The sequence below is a fragment of the Nicotiana sylvestris genome, chromosome 4 (assembly GCF_000393655.2).
Source record: "Nicotiana sylvestris chromosome 4, ASM39365v2, whole genome shotgun sequence".
Classification (NCBI taxonomy): domain Eukaryota; kingdom Viridiplantae; phylum Streptophyta; class Magnoliopsida; order Solanales; family Solanaceae; genus Nicotiana; species Nicotiana sylvestris.
The window spans coordinates 48,681,405-48,697,917 of NC_091060.1; the positions used below are offsets into that span (position 1 = coordinate 48,681,405).

General features: G+C 39.2%; 1 protein-coding gene across 1 annotated transcript; it reads left to right on the plus strand.

The window, feature by feature from the left end:
• Nucleotides 1–746: 746 nt before the first annotated feature.
• Nucleotides 747–2,549, plus strand: LOC104247559 (F-box/FBD/LRR-repeat protein At1g13570-like). Its single transcript, XM_070171583.1, has 4 exons — nt 747–757; nt 850–1,664; nt 1,752–1,907; nt 2,036–2,549. The coding sequence occupies exons 1-4, from the start codon at nt 748–750 to the stop codon at nt 2,330–2,332; spliced, it is 1,278 nt and encodes a 425-aa protein (XP_070027684.1). The 5' UTR covers nt 747; the 3' UTR covers nt 2,333–2,549.
• Nucleotides 2,550–16,513: the final 13,964 nt, after the last annotated feature.

Sequence of the window (16,513 nt, forward strand, 5' to 3'; positions counted from 1 at the left end):
TAAATATAACACTAAAGGGTTTACATGTAGTTAGCATCAAAGCAGGCTATCTATTTGGAGTCTTGTATTCTTGGGATATATATCTTATACTCTTGGAATGCCATAGAAAGAATATTTTTCGTCTCTTACCCAAAAGAAGGACACAACATATTCCGTATACAGTTATACTCTTGAAACGTCAAATGGGGGAGGTTTTGTAGTTTTTGCCCAAAAGTGAATGAGATAAATTCCTTGGACTCCTCGGTTATTAAATTAGAGACAACTTCTCCTTTTTCACCATGTACTTGGATAAATGATTATGGATTACTATGATGAATTAATTAGGTTGTCAATGTTAATTAGGCTAGATTTGATCATTGATCAAAGTCACTTAATTACTTAAATATATCCAAGATTCTCAATTAATGCTTGGGTTACTGAATGTTTTTACGTTCCAATTAAATATGTACAATTGAATATATTGATTCTCTTGAGCAAGGGTCTTTCGGAAACAGCCTCTCTATCCCTTCGGGGTAGGGGTAAGGTCTGCGTACACACTACCCTCCCCAGACCCCACTAGTGGGATTTTACTGAGTTGTTGTTGTTGTATTTAATTAATCAATGAAGTAGTGGCTTATGTGTATGGTGACTCTGGATGGATAAATGAAGAGAATCTTTGAATAAAGACCTCTTAGTTCTATCTGCTTCACTATAAAAGGCACATTTTGCTCGGTATTTTAAGACTCTAATTAACGTTACAGAATCAACATGACTCAAGGTATACTACTCTCACTTTTTTCTTTTATTTTTTTCCTCTTCTTTTTGGATTATAAGTTTTAAGCGCAAGACTAATTCAACTTCTTCTAACAGACAGTGAAAGAGTTGATGTTGAAAAGGATAGAGAAGATAGAATCAGCGCTCTGCCAAAAAACGTTATAGATGGTATTCTTGAACTCCTGCCAGTAGAAGATGCGGCGAGGACTAGTATTCTATCAAAAAATTGGAGATATATCTGGGTCATGCTTCCAAATTTGGTGCTGAATAAGCTCTTTTGCAACAAACTAGCAGCAAGATCTCAATATGTCTTCAAAGACAATGTAGATAAGATTCTGTTACAGCATTCTGGAGACATAGTGAAGTTTGTCCTTGATCTTTCAGAAATAGTTTTATCTCCCTATCCAGATATTGATAGATGGATGATTTATATTACTAGAAACGGTGTCAAGGAGCTAACCCTTAACATGTCAAATAATACTACTTATAATCTGCCTTCTTATATATTTAATTGTCCAACACTGACACATTTGGAACTCTTAAGTTGTGTCTTCAAACCACCAACGCCTTTTCTTGGCTTTCCGAATCTTGTAATACTTCGTCTAGAAAAAATAACCTTTGTGCCAACTACAGAGTTTTGTGTTATCAACGCACCACTTCTTGTCAGGTTGACCTTGATATACTGTAACGGTACTAAATACTTGAACATTGTTTCATCGCGATTGAATTCCTTGGTTGTTCGTAAGAGTTACTATGATATTGAACTAAGTTGCTTTATGAACTGCAAAAATTTGATAATTTTATACCTTGTGACTAGTAATCCAATATTCGGTGACAGATCAAAATTGCAAAAGCTTCTTCTTAGCTTGCCTATACTTAAGGTGCTTATTTTGAGTTCATCTTTCCTTGAGGTAAGAGTCTAAGGTATTGTTTGACTTGGATATCTTATAGGGATCGTCCTTATTCATGTGATTCTTATTTTTGTATTTGCTTCAAAGCTTTTGAGTGCAGGTACAGTTCCACAAGGGCTTCCTTTTACACTCAACTGCTTGTGGCATCTAAAGCTAGGTATAAACTTCGGCCAGATGGGTCAGATTTCTTACGCTCTCGAGTTAATTAAGAGCTCCCACAAATTGAGTGAACTTGAGATTTGGGTAAGAAATGGCAAATATATGTGGTCGTATTCTATTTAATCGATATATGCATGATCTAATTCGCTTTTGCACTTTACATATTCAAATATGAGAATTTGAAATGAGCTTTTATAACCTTATACCATTAGGTCAATGCTACCAGTGACATTGTTGAAGCAATTTCGGAATATCTAGACACACCAGGTTGCTTGGACCAACCACTCAACAAGCTCAAATATGTGGTCATACGTTTTTTTAAGGGTTCAAAAACTGAACTGTTATTCGTAAAGCTATTGTTTGCTCGTTGTCCGTCTTTGATAAGTATGAGCATTAAGCAGGTAAAAGCCTCTGGTTCCAAGGGAGAAAGGAATATTGTAATAGAATTGGCGCGTTACCCCAGAGCATCTCCCAAGGCAGAGCTATTGTATGTTCCACGCTCGGATTAGGATTTTATGGCAATTTGAGGCAACCTGTTGTTATCAATTAGCAAAGTCTGTAAACTTTTGGGGTTCCTCTAAATGATCAATATGTTCTTCGATATATGTTTTGCTAATGTCTTTCATAAGCATTCTCTACGTGTTCGGTAACCAGGGAAAAGGATGGGACAGGGCGAGAAACTTAAAAAAAAGGTTACTTTGGTCATTTGCTTGTGAGAGGAAATAAATGCAGGGAACAGAAAAATTCTTGTGAACATTTGTGTATTCTTGTGAACATTTGTGTTTGTGATGTTGTTAAAGAGCAACCTCAAAACGGGGAAAACTTTCTAAAGTTGATTAAATGTTGTTATATATATATATATATATCAATCTATATCTATTCTATCTATATCTATCTATCAATTTATATTTATTCTATCTATATGTATCTATGTATATTTATATCTATATCTATATTATTATAAAAGCACGAATGTTTCATGTTAAATATTGGAGGACCAAAATATCCTTGCAATATTGATCGACTTTTATACCCTTTAAAACTAAATTATTTTTTCATATAAATTACTTCATGTTGTATAAAATTGTAAAATTTAAAAACATTCCCCGTAATATTTAAGACTTTAAAATCAATTCAATTTTTTTTTTTTTTTGTAATGGAACGTAATTGAACAATTTGAACTTGCAAAAGGGAAATCTTTGTGATGAACGAGATTGAAGAATTTGTGCTTGCAAAGGAAACTTTCCTCTTAAGTCTCAATTTAATTAGTAATCAATTACATATTATACACTAATTGATTTTATATAAAATATCACTGACTTTTCTCCTTTTAGTATTTGTGGATTGATTCTGCCAGTATACCTTTTGCGGACATTTCTCCAACTTCAAGATACGCAAACACACGAGTTTTTGTTTTGGATTTGTAGAGAAAGTGATATGTTAAACAACTCGCCATATGAGTATAGCTTAATGATACGTTGAAGAAAACTCGAATTTGTAAAACACTAGAATATGAATCAAATTCTATCTACTTTAGTACTTATATCATCAAGTTCATCACACGTGAAAAAAGATTCTTATTATTTATGATCTTAGAAGATCGCTGCTTGGAGATTGTTTCTTCATAGACTTTTCTTGGATTTTTGGGTCATGATTTTCATTGTAGGATCTACCTGGAGATTCGAAGAGGAAGTAAAAGAAGTATTGAGTAAGAAATGAATTTTCCTAATTGTTTAAGCCAATTATCTATGTGTATACGGTCAAAATCGGACTTGCCCTTTTTGTATGACTGATCGAGACTGGAACGCGATAAGCCAAGGTTCAGCCTCGTATCATATTGAACCATGATGCAAAGTTAGATCGCCGAGCTCGCGGACCTGAGACCGATCAAGATCGAGATCGACCAAGAACGAGATCGAACAAGATAAAGATCGAGGGAAGCTTACCGAGCCGAATAACGGAAAGTCGTAATATTTGCAATCGGACGGGGATCACAGCGCGTATCCCGGCACGTATCAAGAAGAGGCCAATTAATTAGCCAATCATGGGATTTCTTACCTCATATAGAATTGTACCTAGAGTAGGATTCCCCTACTATATAAAGGGGGTCTGATCATTTGTAAACACATGATATTCACGCAATACAAAGCAATATGCTGTCATTTTCTAGCTTTCATTATCTTGTTATTTTGTTCATAAGCAAGTTGAAACATATTTGGTTCAAGGGTGACTGAACTCAAGGGCCAAGACTAATCAGTTCGTGTAGTTTGCATTATTTCTTTCATCGTTAATATCAATACTAGTTTGTTCTTCTTAATTTGTACCAAGTTATATCACGTGTCCTTAAAACTACATATAAATTCAATTGTTATCCAATTTGGGTAAACAGTTTGGCGCCCACCGTGGGGATAAGGATAATAGTGGCTACCTAGTACAAACTTTCGTAACACACTATTTTACACTTGTTCTTTGAAGTATCTTTGATTACACGATTAAAAAATGTCGAACTCTTAGTCAGCACCTCAACACATTGATAATGATCTCGGCCACCATGGCGAAAATGAGAACATTGCACCAGTAAACGAGGCATCCCATGTTGGCACCGATGGAATTCCGGTTGTAGATCCAATCGACGTCAGTTCATATGTAGCCATAAATGAAAATTTGGTCGTCGATCCCGAAAGCAGCATCCGCGGGGACCATCCCCGATCAGCTACTCAGAGCGCACGTGGAGGTGAAGATGGCGGGATCAGCATGCAGGTAATCTTTGAAATATTGCAGGCTCAATAGGCAGCAATAGCCCAGCTCCAAAACCAGAACCACACACCGAACAGGGTCGAACTCGAGCCATCCCAAGAAATCGTACACAGGGTCGAATCGGTTTCAAGGAAATCGGACGAAAAGGAATTGGAGACCAATCCTGCTATCATGAAGATGCTCGAAGAACTGACAAAGATTATTGAGAAAGGGGAAAAGAAGATCGAGGAAAACGACAAGAAGGTGGAAACCTATAACTCCAGGGTCAACCAAATTCCGGGGGCACCACCAAAATTGAAAGGACTGGATTCCAAAAGGTTTGTACAAAAACCATTCCCCCTAAGTGCGGTTCCGAAGTCATATCCCAAGAAGTTTCGCATGCCCGAGATTCCTAAGTATAACAGGATGACTGATCCAAATGAACACATCACCTCCTACACGTGTGATACCAAAGGAAATGACTTGGAAGATGACGAGATCGAATCCGTCTTGCTGAAGAAATTCGGGGAGACTCTATCGAAGGGTGCTATGATATGGTATCATAATTTACCACCCAATTCTATTTACTCTTTTGCTATGCTTGCAGATTCTTTTGTAAAGGCACAGGCCAGGGCCATTAAGGTCGAAACCAGGAAGTCGGACCTTTTCAAGGTAAGGCAGAAGGACAACGAGATGCTTAGAGAATTCGTGTCTTGATTCCAAATGGAACGGATGGACTTGCCGCAGGTCACTGACGATTAGGCTATTCAAGCATTCACTCAAGGTCTCAACGTTCTAAGTTCAGTGGCTTCACAACACTTGAAGCAGAATTTGATCGAATACCGAGCTATCACCTGGGTCGATGTGCCCAATCGGTGTCAGTCGAAGATCAGGGTTGAGGATGATTAACCGGGTGCTCCTTCTGGGTCCGTTTATCCTATCAGACCCGTAGATAGAATCAAGAGGGATAACAACCGAGAACCAAGGTCGAATAAAGATCGATATCAACCGTATAATGGAGACCATAGGAACAGCGGGTCTGGGCGAAACTCTACACGAAACGAAAGAAGAAATGATCTAGGTTCAAGCTCACGGGGACTCATGAGCATGAACGACTTCGATAGATCTATGGGACCCAAAAAGGCACCATGATTATCAGAGTATAACTTTAATGTTGATGCGGCTACCATCGTTTCGGCTATCGGGCGCATCAAAGAAACCAAGTGGCCTCAACCTTTGCAAACTGACCCAACACAAAGGGATCCCAACCAAATATGAAAATACCATGGCACGCACGGCCACAAGATGGAGAACTATCGACAATTTGGGGAAGAAGTAGCCCCGTTGTTCAACAACGGTCATCTTCGAGAATTTCTAAGTGACCGAGCTAAGAATCACTTCAGAAACAGGGACTCCAACAAACAAAATGAACAAGACGAACCCTAGCACACCATCTATATGATCATTAGAGGGATCGATGTTTCTCAAGGTCCGATGACGAAACGCCCAAAGTGTCATCACAAGAGAAAAACAGACTCGGGATTACTTACCAGAAGGGACTCTATTTTTCAATGACGAGGGCGCAGAAGGAATCATGCAACCTCATAATGATGCACTGGTAATTTCTGTTCTTATGAATAAAATTAGAGTTAAACGTGTGCTAATTGATCCAGGTAGCTCGGCCAACATCATTCGGTCGAGGGTTGTAGAACAACTCGGCCTACAGGACCAAATGGTACATGCGGCCTGAGTGCTGAATGGATTCAACATGGCTTGTGAAACTACAACTCCTTTCACACCATGTAAGTGGTGTTGCGTCAGTTGGCCTGCTCAACTCATAAGTCTGCCACCATCTGTAAGTTGCCCCTGTCACGTGAAAAGTAGTGAATGCAACCCTATTGATGTCCAAAATACCCGTTGTGCGAAGAATCCGATAACACTGCTCAACTCATAAGTCTGCCACCATCTGTAAGTTGCCCCTGTTAGGTGAAAAGTAGTGAATGCAACCCTATTGATGTCCAAAATACCCGTTGTGCGAAGAATCCCATAACACCTATTTAGAAAATCCTGAGCATCCTCTGACTCTACTCTACTGAGCTGGAGGCTTAAGCCTCCCAAACCTCTCTAACCTCTCCTGCTCCTCATCACTCATAGGTGGACCAACCTCGACCCGAATAGCAGCAACCAGCTGAATTGGCAATACACTCGGGTGTCTGGTGACCTTGAGCTAGCTACTCTGGAGTATGGGCAGCTTGTGTATGGGCACCTCCCCCATCCTGTTAGATAGTTGGTGTCACTGGAATCGAAACCACCTGATCTAGGCTCGTGCACACAATCAAATCCTAGGCTAAGGCCTCCTAAAGGCCAGAAATAACAGTGGGCACTCCTGGTGCCTGAGCTGGTTCCACCCTGTAACGACCTGACTGGTTATTTTGGGCAATTGCGTCAGGTTTGGCAGTTTGAGGTCTCGAGCAACTTCATGATATGTTTATTGACTTGCGTGCACGGTTGAATTCAGTTAACGGATGATTCAGAGTCAAATTGGAAGAAGGAAACTAGCTTTGGAAGTTTAAATGGTGAGAATTTGATCGGAATTGGACTTTTGGGAAAATAGCCCCATAATGGGTCGTGGATGATCTCAACAGCTTCGTATGGTAATTTTGGATTTAGGCGCATGTCTGGATTCGGATTTGGAGGTCCTTAGGGTAAATTGAGGCATTTCAGCGAAAGATGGAAAAGTTGAAGTTTGAAAAATGGAGAAGTTTGACCTATAGTTGACTTTTGTGATATCGGAGTCGGAATGCGATTCTGAGAGTTAGAGCAGCTCTGTTATGTCATTTTGGACTTGTCTGCAAAATTTAGCGTTATTCCGAGTTCAATTGATAGGTTTCGGCATGAGATTTGATATTTGAAGATTTGGAAATTCATAAGTTTGATTTTTGGTTTGATTCGTTGTTTTGGTGTTGTTTTATGTGATTTGGAACCTCGAGTGAGTCTGTGTTAGGTTATATGACCTATTTGTGTGATTAGACGGGATCCCGAGAGCCTCGGGTGTATTTCGGATAGGCTACGGGTCATTTTTTCCTATGTTTGAACTATTGTTCTGCTATCTGGTATTTCCTTCTATGCGATCGCATAGGCGTAGCTGTGATCGCGTAGTACAATATTAACCTACCATATTTTCCTTCTATGTGATTGCATTTATTCGTTCACGATCGCATAGCACAAATTTGGACAACAGCATTTTCCTTCTATGCGATTGCATTGATTTGTCTGCGATAGCATAACACAAATTTGGACAACAGCATTTTCCTTCTATGTGATTGCATTGATTTGTCCGCGATAGCATAGCACAAATTTGGACAGCAGCATTTTCCTTCTATGCGATTGCATTGATTTGCCTACGATCACATAGAAAATTTTGGGCCAGTAGCTATTTTCTTCTACGCGATCGCATCACTTCTCCCGCGATCGCAATGAACAAACACCTGGGCAGATAGAATATATTCCAAAATCGAGGGTTACACCATTTTCATCATATTTTGACTTCTAGAGCTCGGTTCTTGGCGATTTTTAATGGGTTTTTCACGAAATTCGATTGGGTAAATGTTCTTCAACTAGAATAAAATATATTCCATGAATTTGTCTTTATTTTTATCATTTAAATTGTGTTTTGGGTTGGGAAAAGAGTTGGTTTTTGAAGAAAAATTTCAAAATGAAAAATCATGATTTGAGGGACCAAATGGTATCGGAATTAGATAAATTTTATATGGTTGAACTCATTTTGGAATGGGTGATCGGATTTGTAAAATTTGACGGGTTACGAGGTGCGGGCCGGGGGGTCGACTTTTGGGTCGATTTTTATTTTTTTATAAAGATTGAAACTTTATTATTCAAAATAGTTCCTTATTCGATTTATGTGTGTTTTGGAGTTGTTATAGTTGGATTTGAGCTGTCCGGAGGTCTTTTCGCCCGAGAAGTCCATTTTAGAGTACCGAGTTGTCATCTTTGAGGTAAGTATCTTGTCGAACCTTGTGTGGGGGACTTCCTCTTAGGAATTGAGTCTTCTATGCTAATTGTAGTCCATGTATGCAAGGTGACGAGTGTGTGCTCGGACTTATTTGTGGGAAATTTGCCTCTAGGGTTCTTAGGTCCTTATATGGAAAGTATCCTGTTATGATTGGGTTTCCTAGTTGCTTAAATTGCCTCTATATGTGTAACGACTCAACCGGTCGTTTTGATCTTTTGCACTTTGCTCGCCAATTCTCTGGTGTGACTTGCCCCGTGTGATGTATTATGACTTATGTAAATCATTGGTTTTGGTTTTCAGAGTAATCAGAATAAATTTGGAAGAACGGTTCTCAGTTGAAGCTTGAAATTTGAAAGGTTTGACCAAGAGTTGACATGTTTGTATATGATCTCGAATCGGAATTTTTATGATTTAGTCAGCTCCGTAAGGTGATTCGGGACTTAGGGGCGTGATCGGAATGCATTTTGGAGGTCCGTGGAAGGTTTAGGCTTGAATTGGCGAAATTAAGATTTCGGCATTTTCCGGTTGACAGGTGAGATTTTGATATAAAGGTTGGAATGAAATTCCGGAAAATGCAATAGCTCCGTTGTGTCATTTGTGGCATGTGTGCAAAATTTCAGGTTATTCGGACGTGGTTTGGTTGGGTTTTTTATCAAAAGCGTAATTTGGAAGTTCTTGAAATTCTTAGGCTTGAATCCGATGTGATTTTGGTATTATGATGTTGTTTTGAGCATTTCGAAGGTTGGAACAAGTTTGAATGATGTTATGGGATATATTGGCATATTTGGTTGAGGTCCCGAGGGCCTCGGGTGAGTTTCGGGTGGTCAATCGGACCATTTCATGTTGTTTGAAATTGCAGAAACTGAAGTGTTGCAGACGAATTGTTCTTCGCATTCGTGGTCAGGGTCTCGCATTCGCGAAGGGTGTTTTTGTGTGATGATATTTTAGTTCTACCCTTCTCGAGGATGAGAATGCGAACACAAAGGTGGAGGATTCATGTGCATCACGGACGCGAGACTGGGGTCGCGTTCGCGTAGAGGAGTAAGGTCGTTGGGCACCCTAGGCCCAGGTGCTATGCGTTTGCGAGAGTTGCGTCGCGTTCGCGAAGGCCTGGTATGGCGAAGCATCGCGTTCGCGTGGAATTGTCCGCATTCACGAAGGGAAAAGTGGAGAGGCAGTGAATTTGGTCTACGCGAGCGCGAGAGGCCGGTCGCGTTCGCGAAGAAGGTGATTTTACCTGGGCAGAATGTTTAAAAGATGGGTTTCGCGATTTTTGGTCTATTTTCTCCATTGTTGAGTAATTTTTGGAGCTTTTGAGAAGGATTGAAGAGGGAATCGAAGGGAATCACTTGGAGGTAAGATTTTCGAACTCAAAACTCGATTCTTGTGTGAATTTCACTTAATTAATCATGGAATTAAGCCTAAAATTGAGGAATTAGGGCTTGAATTTGGAGAATGTAAATTTGGGATTTGAGGGGCCATTTGAGGTTCGATTTTGATGTTTTTGGTATGTATAGACTCGTGAGAAGACGAGGATTCCATTTATGTTAATTTTATCGGATTCCGAGACGTGGGCCCGGGAGCCGAATTTGAGCAATTTCGGGATTTTGATGTTAAATTGGGTATTGTCGAGTGGGCTTCGTTCCCTTAGCATATTTTAATGATTATGTACTTATTGTGGCTAGATTTGGAGCATCTGGAGGTCGATTCATGCGGGCGAGGCATTGCGGGCTAGAGTTTGGACCAGATCGAGGTGAGTAATTGTCACACCTCCTTTTTGCGCGCCCGCCCCGAAGGATAAATGCGCGAGGGGAGTTTTTCCAATTTAAGTGACAATATTCGAAATGGGATTATTTATTTAATTCAGAGTCGCCACTTGGGAAAGGTTTGGCTTTTGATGTCCCAAGTCACCGGTTTATCTTGAATCCCAAATCGAGGAAATTTTCGACTTTTCCAAATGAAGTCTGCGAACCAGAAATTCTAAGTAAGGAATTCTGTTGACCCGAGGGAAGGTGTTAGGCACCCTCGAATCTCGTGGTTCTAGCACGGTCGCTTAAATTGTTATAATGGCTAAATATCTGATTTAAATACATGTTGTGACTTATGTGCTTTTATTAAGTTTAAAACCGCTTTTATTATTATCATTTATTTTTATAGAATTGCAACGTCATGAAAATGCATCTCGAACCACGTCACAATCAATGCACCCGTAGTTGTTAACACATTTCGACTCCGTTGAGATTTGGATTCGGGTCACATCAATGTGCACCCGAGTTTAAGAAGGTTAAATTATTAAAGGTACGCCTAAAGCAACTAGCGTATTGTTATTTTAGGAAGAGGCCGTGAAGGTTCATTAAACGACCAAATCCAAAGTCTAGTCAATGGTTATGTATTTTATTGAGGGCCCCGGCGGTTTGTGATTTATTTGGCGAGGCTCGTCTCATTTTTATTTTAAAGGATAAACCTATAGTGACTATATTTTCTATTAAGTTTGTCTCTAAAAATAAAAGAAAATCTCTTAATTATTTACATGCTGAAAACGTAACCTATTAGTTATTAGTTTACGGCTAATGCGATTGGAAAATTGCGATCGAGTTTGTACAAAGAAAAACTGCTTTCATTTTTATACTCTATTATTTACTAATGCTGGAACATGAGAGGGATACACAATAATATCAAAGCCGATTAACTATTCTTCAAGTAATTTAAACTAGCATTATTAGATGAAGAAATCATACATATGCAGCCTCATTACTCATTAATTAATCGACTACATTTTTATACAAAGAGAGGAAAATTAATATTCAAACACAGATCCAAACAAAAGAATTCAACAGGAACAGGAGCCTGATTAATATTTCATTTTTTCGCTTCAAGCCAAGAGTGTACAAATGTGTACCTGGAAACAGCAGTACAAGAACAAAAGAAGTAGGAGTCAGCAACAGTAATAACGCGGCAACAGCAGGTTCAGCAACACCGCAAAACCAGTAACAACCAGTAGAATAACCCAGTAACAGATTGAAAACTCAGCAGTGCAAAAGTACAATCGCAGTCAAAGCAGAAGAGAGAAAAGATACGAGATGCAGTAGTTTCTGACTTTTGAATAACACTCGAAGAAAAGCAAACAGAATTGTTCGAGTGAAAGTTCAAATTGTCTTTCTCTTTTACTATCACAAACTCTCTCAAGTATAAAAGTATGTCAACTCTCAAGTGTAAAAGAATCTGTCAACTCTCTCTAAAAATCCTCTCAATAATATTCAACTCTTTTTCTCTCCCCCAAAAATCCTTCTTAAAACTCTCTAGTCTTCTCCTCAATGTCAAGAAATGACTCTATATTTATAGCAAGACTTTGCCTTGAATTCCTAAACCCAAATTATTCCCCCAATGGCATGCTTTGTCCCACTATCAAATGTCTTCTTTATTTTAAAACTTTGTCCTCCATGCCTACATTAAATAAATGTCACGTTACCAACCCATTACAATATGTCCCCCATGCCTACATTAAACAAGTACAAGATTACCAACCCATTACAATATGTCCCCCATGCCTACATTAAACAAGTACAAGATTCCTCCCCATTATGTTTTGTCTTGTCCCCCATTATATTAAACAAGTACATCAAAAACCCCACCCCATTATATTTGTCCCCCATGCTTAACATAAAGAATCAAAATAATGTTCAATTACCAAACTACCCCTCCGACCTTATTGCAATTACAAATCTACCCCCGAATGCAATGCAATTTACCAAATTACCCCCATCAGCTCTAAACACTCAATTAATCATAACTTGACCAAAATATGATCAAGATGACCAATTTCTCAACAATCTTCAACAACAATTATATGAACACGATGAACAACACAAACTCCAAATTAATGGAAATAAATCAACCATATCGGGAACCAATCCTGGTTAATTTAGATCATCAATGGATGAACAAAGATACAACAATACCAACAACAATATGCATGATTCAAATTAAATCAACAAATCACAAACAAACATAAACTCACATTAAATCACTGGATTTAAACATGAACTTCAAACAAAGATGAACATGAATTAAATCTGTTTTTTAAGCAACAAACATGACGGATTCTAACGATTCAAACAACATTAACATTTTCTGGAAAATTTATAACAACATGAAACAAATTGAAGAAATAATTAATTAAATTTCAATTTGAATCTAACAAGCATTAAACTAACAAATATTCATTTAAACAACAACAAACATTCATTTAAACAACAATACGAACATGAAATAAACATGAAAAACAATTAATTAATCTTTCATTTGGAATCTGAAAAATTAATTTAACAAACAACATGAACAAACTAAAAAATTAATTCAAACGATAAACAAAACAAACATTTGTTGATTTTAGGTTCGAGAAAAACCAAATATGGACAAAATAAAACTCAAAAATCTACTAACCGGATTGAAACGACGGACGACTAAACAAACAATGAACTTGACGAGCCTCGACCAAAGCTCGAACCAACAGTGACGAACACGATTAAGAAGTAACTGAAGCAAGACAACAATCGATGCGGCAACAACAGCTGGAGCAGAAACAACAACGCATCGAAGAAGACATGAACGAGCTGGAAAAGATGCAACGAGCTGGAGCTGGAAAAGATGCAACTCAGCCATGGACAACGAGCTGGAACAGCCGAAACATGAAGAAGACAGCATTGTTCGGACTGTTCGCAGTCGAAGACGAAGCAGTAAAGCTGGTCGTTCTGATGGGGAAGACGAAGCAGAAGGCATAAGCAGACACGGATGAAGATGAGAATGGAGCAGCTACGCGGGGAGGAGGAAGGCAGCCATGGACGTCGAGCTCAAGCTTGATCTTGACGCCGGATGACGAGGATGAAACAGAAACAGTCGTGTGGTCGCCTGGGCTGCTCGTGGTCGAAGACTAAGCAGCTGCGACCTTGGTGATGGTGAAGCCGAAGGCAGCGGGGTGGGTCATCAACGGGGTTGTTCGTTCATGGCTATCATTGGGTGGTTGTGTCGCTTGGTTGTTTGAGCGACGAACGAAGGAGGAGGAGGAGCCATGAACGTTGGTGAAGCTGAAGACGCAGCTGGGTCGTCCATGGTGAGGGTGAAGGGCAGCCATGGTTGTGTGCTTGGAGTTTTGAGAGGATGAAGAGAGGAGGCGGATGAGTTAGTGTTTTAGGGTTTTTGTTTTGTTATTTTTTGTTTTGTTTTTGTGTTTAGACCAAAAAATGAAGAAAGGGGTTGGGTATTGGGTTAATGGGGCGGACCGGGTCGACCCGTGTGAAGTGGACTGGGTCGTGGACAATTGTTTGGGCCTGGGGTTGAAAATTGAAGAAGTGGCCCAATCCGATTTTTATTTGTATTTTTGTTATCTTTTCTTCTTTTATTTTCTAAAACTAAATTATAAAAATACTTAAATTATTATTAAGAACTAAATTAAGTTATAAAAGCGCAAATTAACTCCCAATAACAATTAACGCACAATTAAGTAATAATTAAGCATAAAATTGTTCATTTGGACATTAAATGCTAAAAATGCAAAAGATGCCTATTTTTGTAATTTTTAATTTTTGTAAAACTAATTTAATTACTAACAATTGTAGAATGAAATCCTACATGCAAAATGCGACATATTTTTATATTTTTTATTAATTTAACAAATAAGCAAATGCAGACAAATACAAATGATTATCCAAAAATATCACAAAATTACTCAAAATTGCACACCAAGAAAAATCATTTTATTTTGCATTTTCTGGGAGTATTTCTCATATAGGGCAAAAATCACGTGCTTACAGTAATGATTGTAGATAATGCTCTGAGGATTTGAAACCCCGGATTGCACATCGTAGTGCTATATTGAGGTGATACACACGCTTGATGACGAGCGTAAGGTCGTGCACTATTGGGGATTGTGACTTGGTCCGTCCCGATTGATGATTTTACTGCGTATTTGACTGAAACTTATTTGCTATAATCATGATTTGGGCTGATTGCCATATTTGGGGCTTCATGCCAACTATTTGACCCCTTTGGATTTTTATTACTATTTGCACATTGTTTTGATTTATTGTTTGAACTCAGTCATGTTATTTTCCACTGTTTACTCAGCCATTTTTACTCAGTTTTGAGACTTAAATGATATTTTAAATAATATTTTGGGCTGAGAAATATTGTTTTCCTATTGCCCGAGGGGCTTGTGATGATTTTCGGACTGAGTAAGGCCAAGGGCCTAGTTGTGAGGATACAATGATACTGATTTGAGGCTGAGGGCCTGAGATACATATATACGCCACGAGGTGGCTTGATTGATATGAGGCTGAGGGCCTAGATTTGATGCCACGAGATGGCTTATTATTGCGCTTGGACCGTAAGGGGCCTCTCCCGGAGTCTGTACACCCCCAGTGAGCGCGGGTAGCCATTGTGATTTGAGATATAGCCCGAGGGGCTGATATTGTACTATGTGATAGCCCGAGGGGCTGATATTGTTCTATGTGATTGCCCGAGGGGCTGGTGCCGTTCTATGTGATTGCCCGAGGGGCTGGTGCCGTTCTATGTGATTGCCCGAGGGGCTGGTATTGTTCTGAGATATTGCCCGATGAGCGGAGTTGTTGACATTGTGCCCGAGGGGTGAACCTTATGTGTTTATCTTTCATATTTACTTGTCATTTTACCTGTTAAACTATGGTATTTGTGCTTGAGGGGCGGATTTTTGTTCTCCTCTACACTAACTATTTTGCATTCATTTGCATAACTATTGAAAAATTTATTTTCAAAGAAGTTTAAACTGAGCTAAGATATTTTAAGAGATTTTTACAGCTTCACTACTTTCTTACTGGTTTTGGACTGCTTCTATACAACATCTTGATATACTTTACGTGATTTCTTGCCTTCAATATTTATTTACATTTGTTACTCATTGAGTTGGAGTACTCAGTTTACTCCCTGCACCTTGTGTGCAGATTCAGGTATTTATACACCCGGTAGCAGATTTTGGCTGTTTGGTGGCAGAGTCATCGGAGTTTAGCAAGGTAGCTGCCGGCGTTCACAACACTACTTTCCTCTCTCTTCATTTCATTATTCTGTATTTGTACACTTCAGACTTTTTAGTTGTAATTATACCCTAGTAGATGCTCGTGACTTGTGACACCCCGGTTAGGACTGTGTCGAGTTGTATTTCCGCTACTTATTATCATTAAATCATGTTTAGACTGCTTTTATATTGCTTAACTGTTTTAAAAGTGAATTGGGTTTAATTGGATGGCCTTGTCTTCACGAGAGGCGTCATCACGACCGGGTTCGGGGTTAGGGTCGTGACAAGTTGGCATTAGAGCCTAGGTTACATAGGTCTCACAAGTCATGAGCAGGTTTAGTAGAGTCTCGCGGATCGGTATGTAGATGTCTGTATTTATCCTCGAGAGGCTGCAGAACCTTTAGGAAAAACTTCATATTCTTGAATTCTTATCGTGCGTCCTTGATTCAGCTTGAAAAGTAACCCTTGAATTCCTTCCATGCGTTCTTATGCGCGCATGAGCGCTCAGTATCAGATGTGCATCGATGGCTTGTAATTTCCTGATCGAGGGGCGAGATGTGATCTCCGTGAGTTGATGTTGGGCCAGTCTGGAGGACTTGAGGCCGGATCTTTGCCTATAGCTTGAGCACCAAGGTGTTGATTGTGTGAACAAGTGTTTTTGAACTTATATGCTCGAGAGTGTCCCTATTAGTGGAAGTAACGGTCGGATGGCTACGTGATGTGTGTTAGTACTGCGAGATGTATCCATATGATTTGGAAGCGACGAGAAGGGTATGCCTGAGGATAGAAGAACTATTACGTGTCTGAATTCCATCTTGATTCAAGGTATAGCCTCGAGTTATGGGCGTGTGAAGGATCTTTTTCATGTTTCCCAGTTGA

What these genes read in the sequence shown, in the direction of transcription:
- LOC104247559 (XM_070171583.1), top strand. An exon ending in TGAGTTCATCTTTCCTTGAG is followed by an intron (nt 1,665 to 1,751) that starts GTAAGAGTCTAA and finishes TTTGCTTCAAAG; the next exon opens with CTTTTGAGTGCAGGTACAGT. An exon ending in TGAGTGAACTTGAGATTTGG is followed by an intron (nt 1,908 to 2,035) that starts GTAAGAAATGGC and finishes TTATACCATTAG; the next exon opens with GTCAATGCTACCAGTGACAT.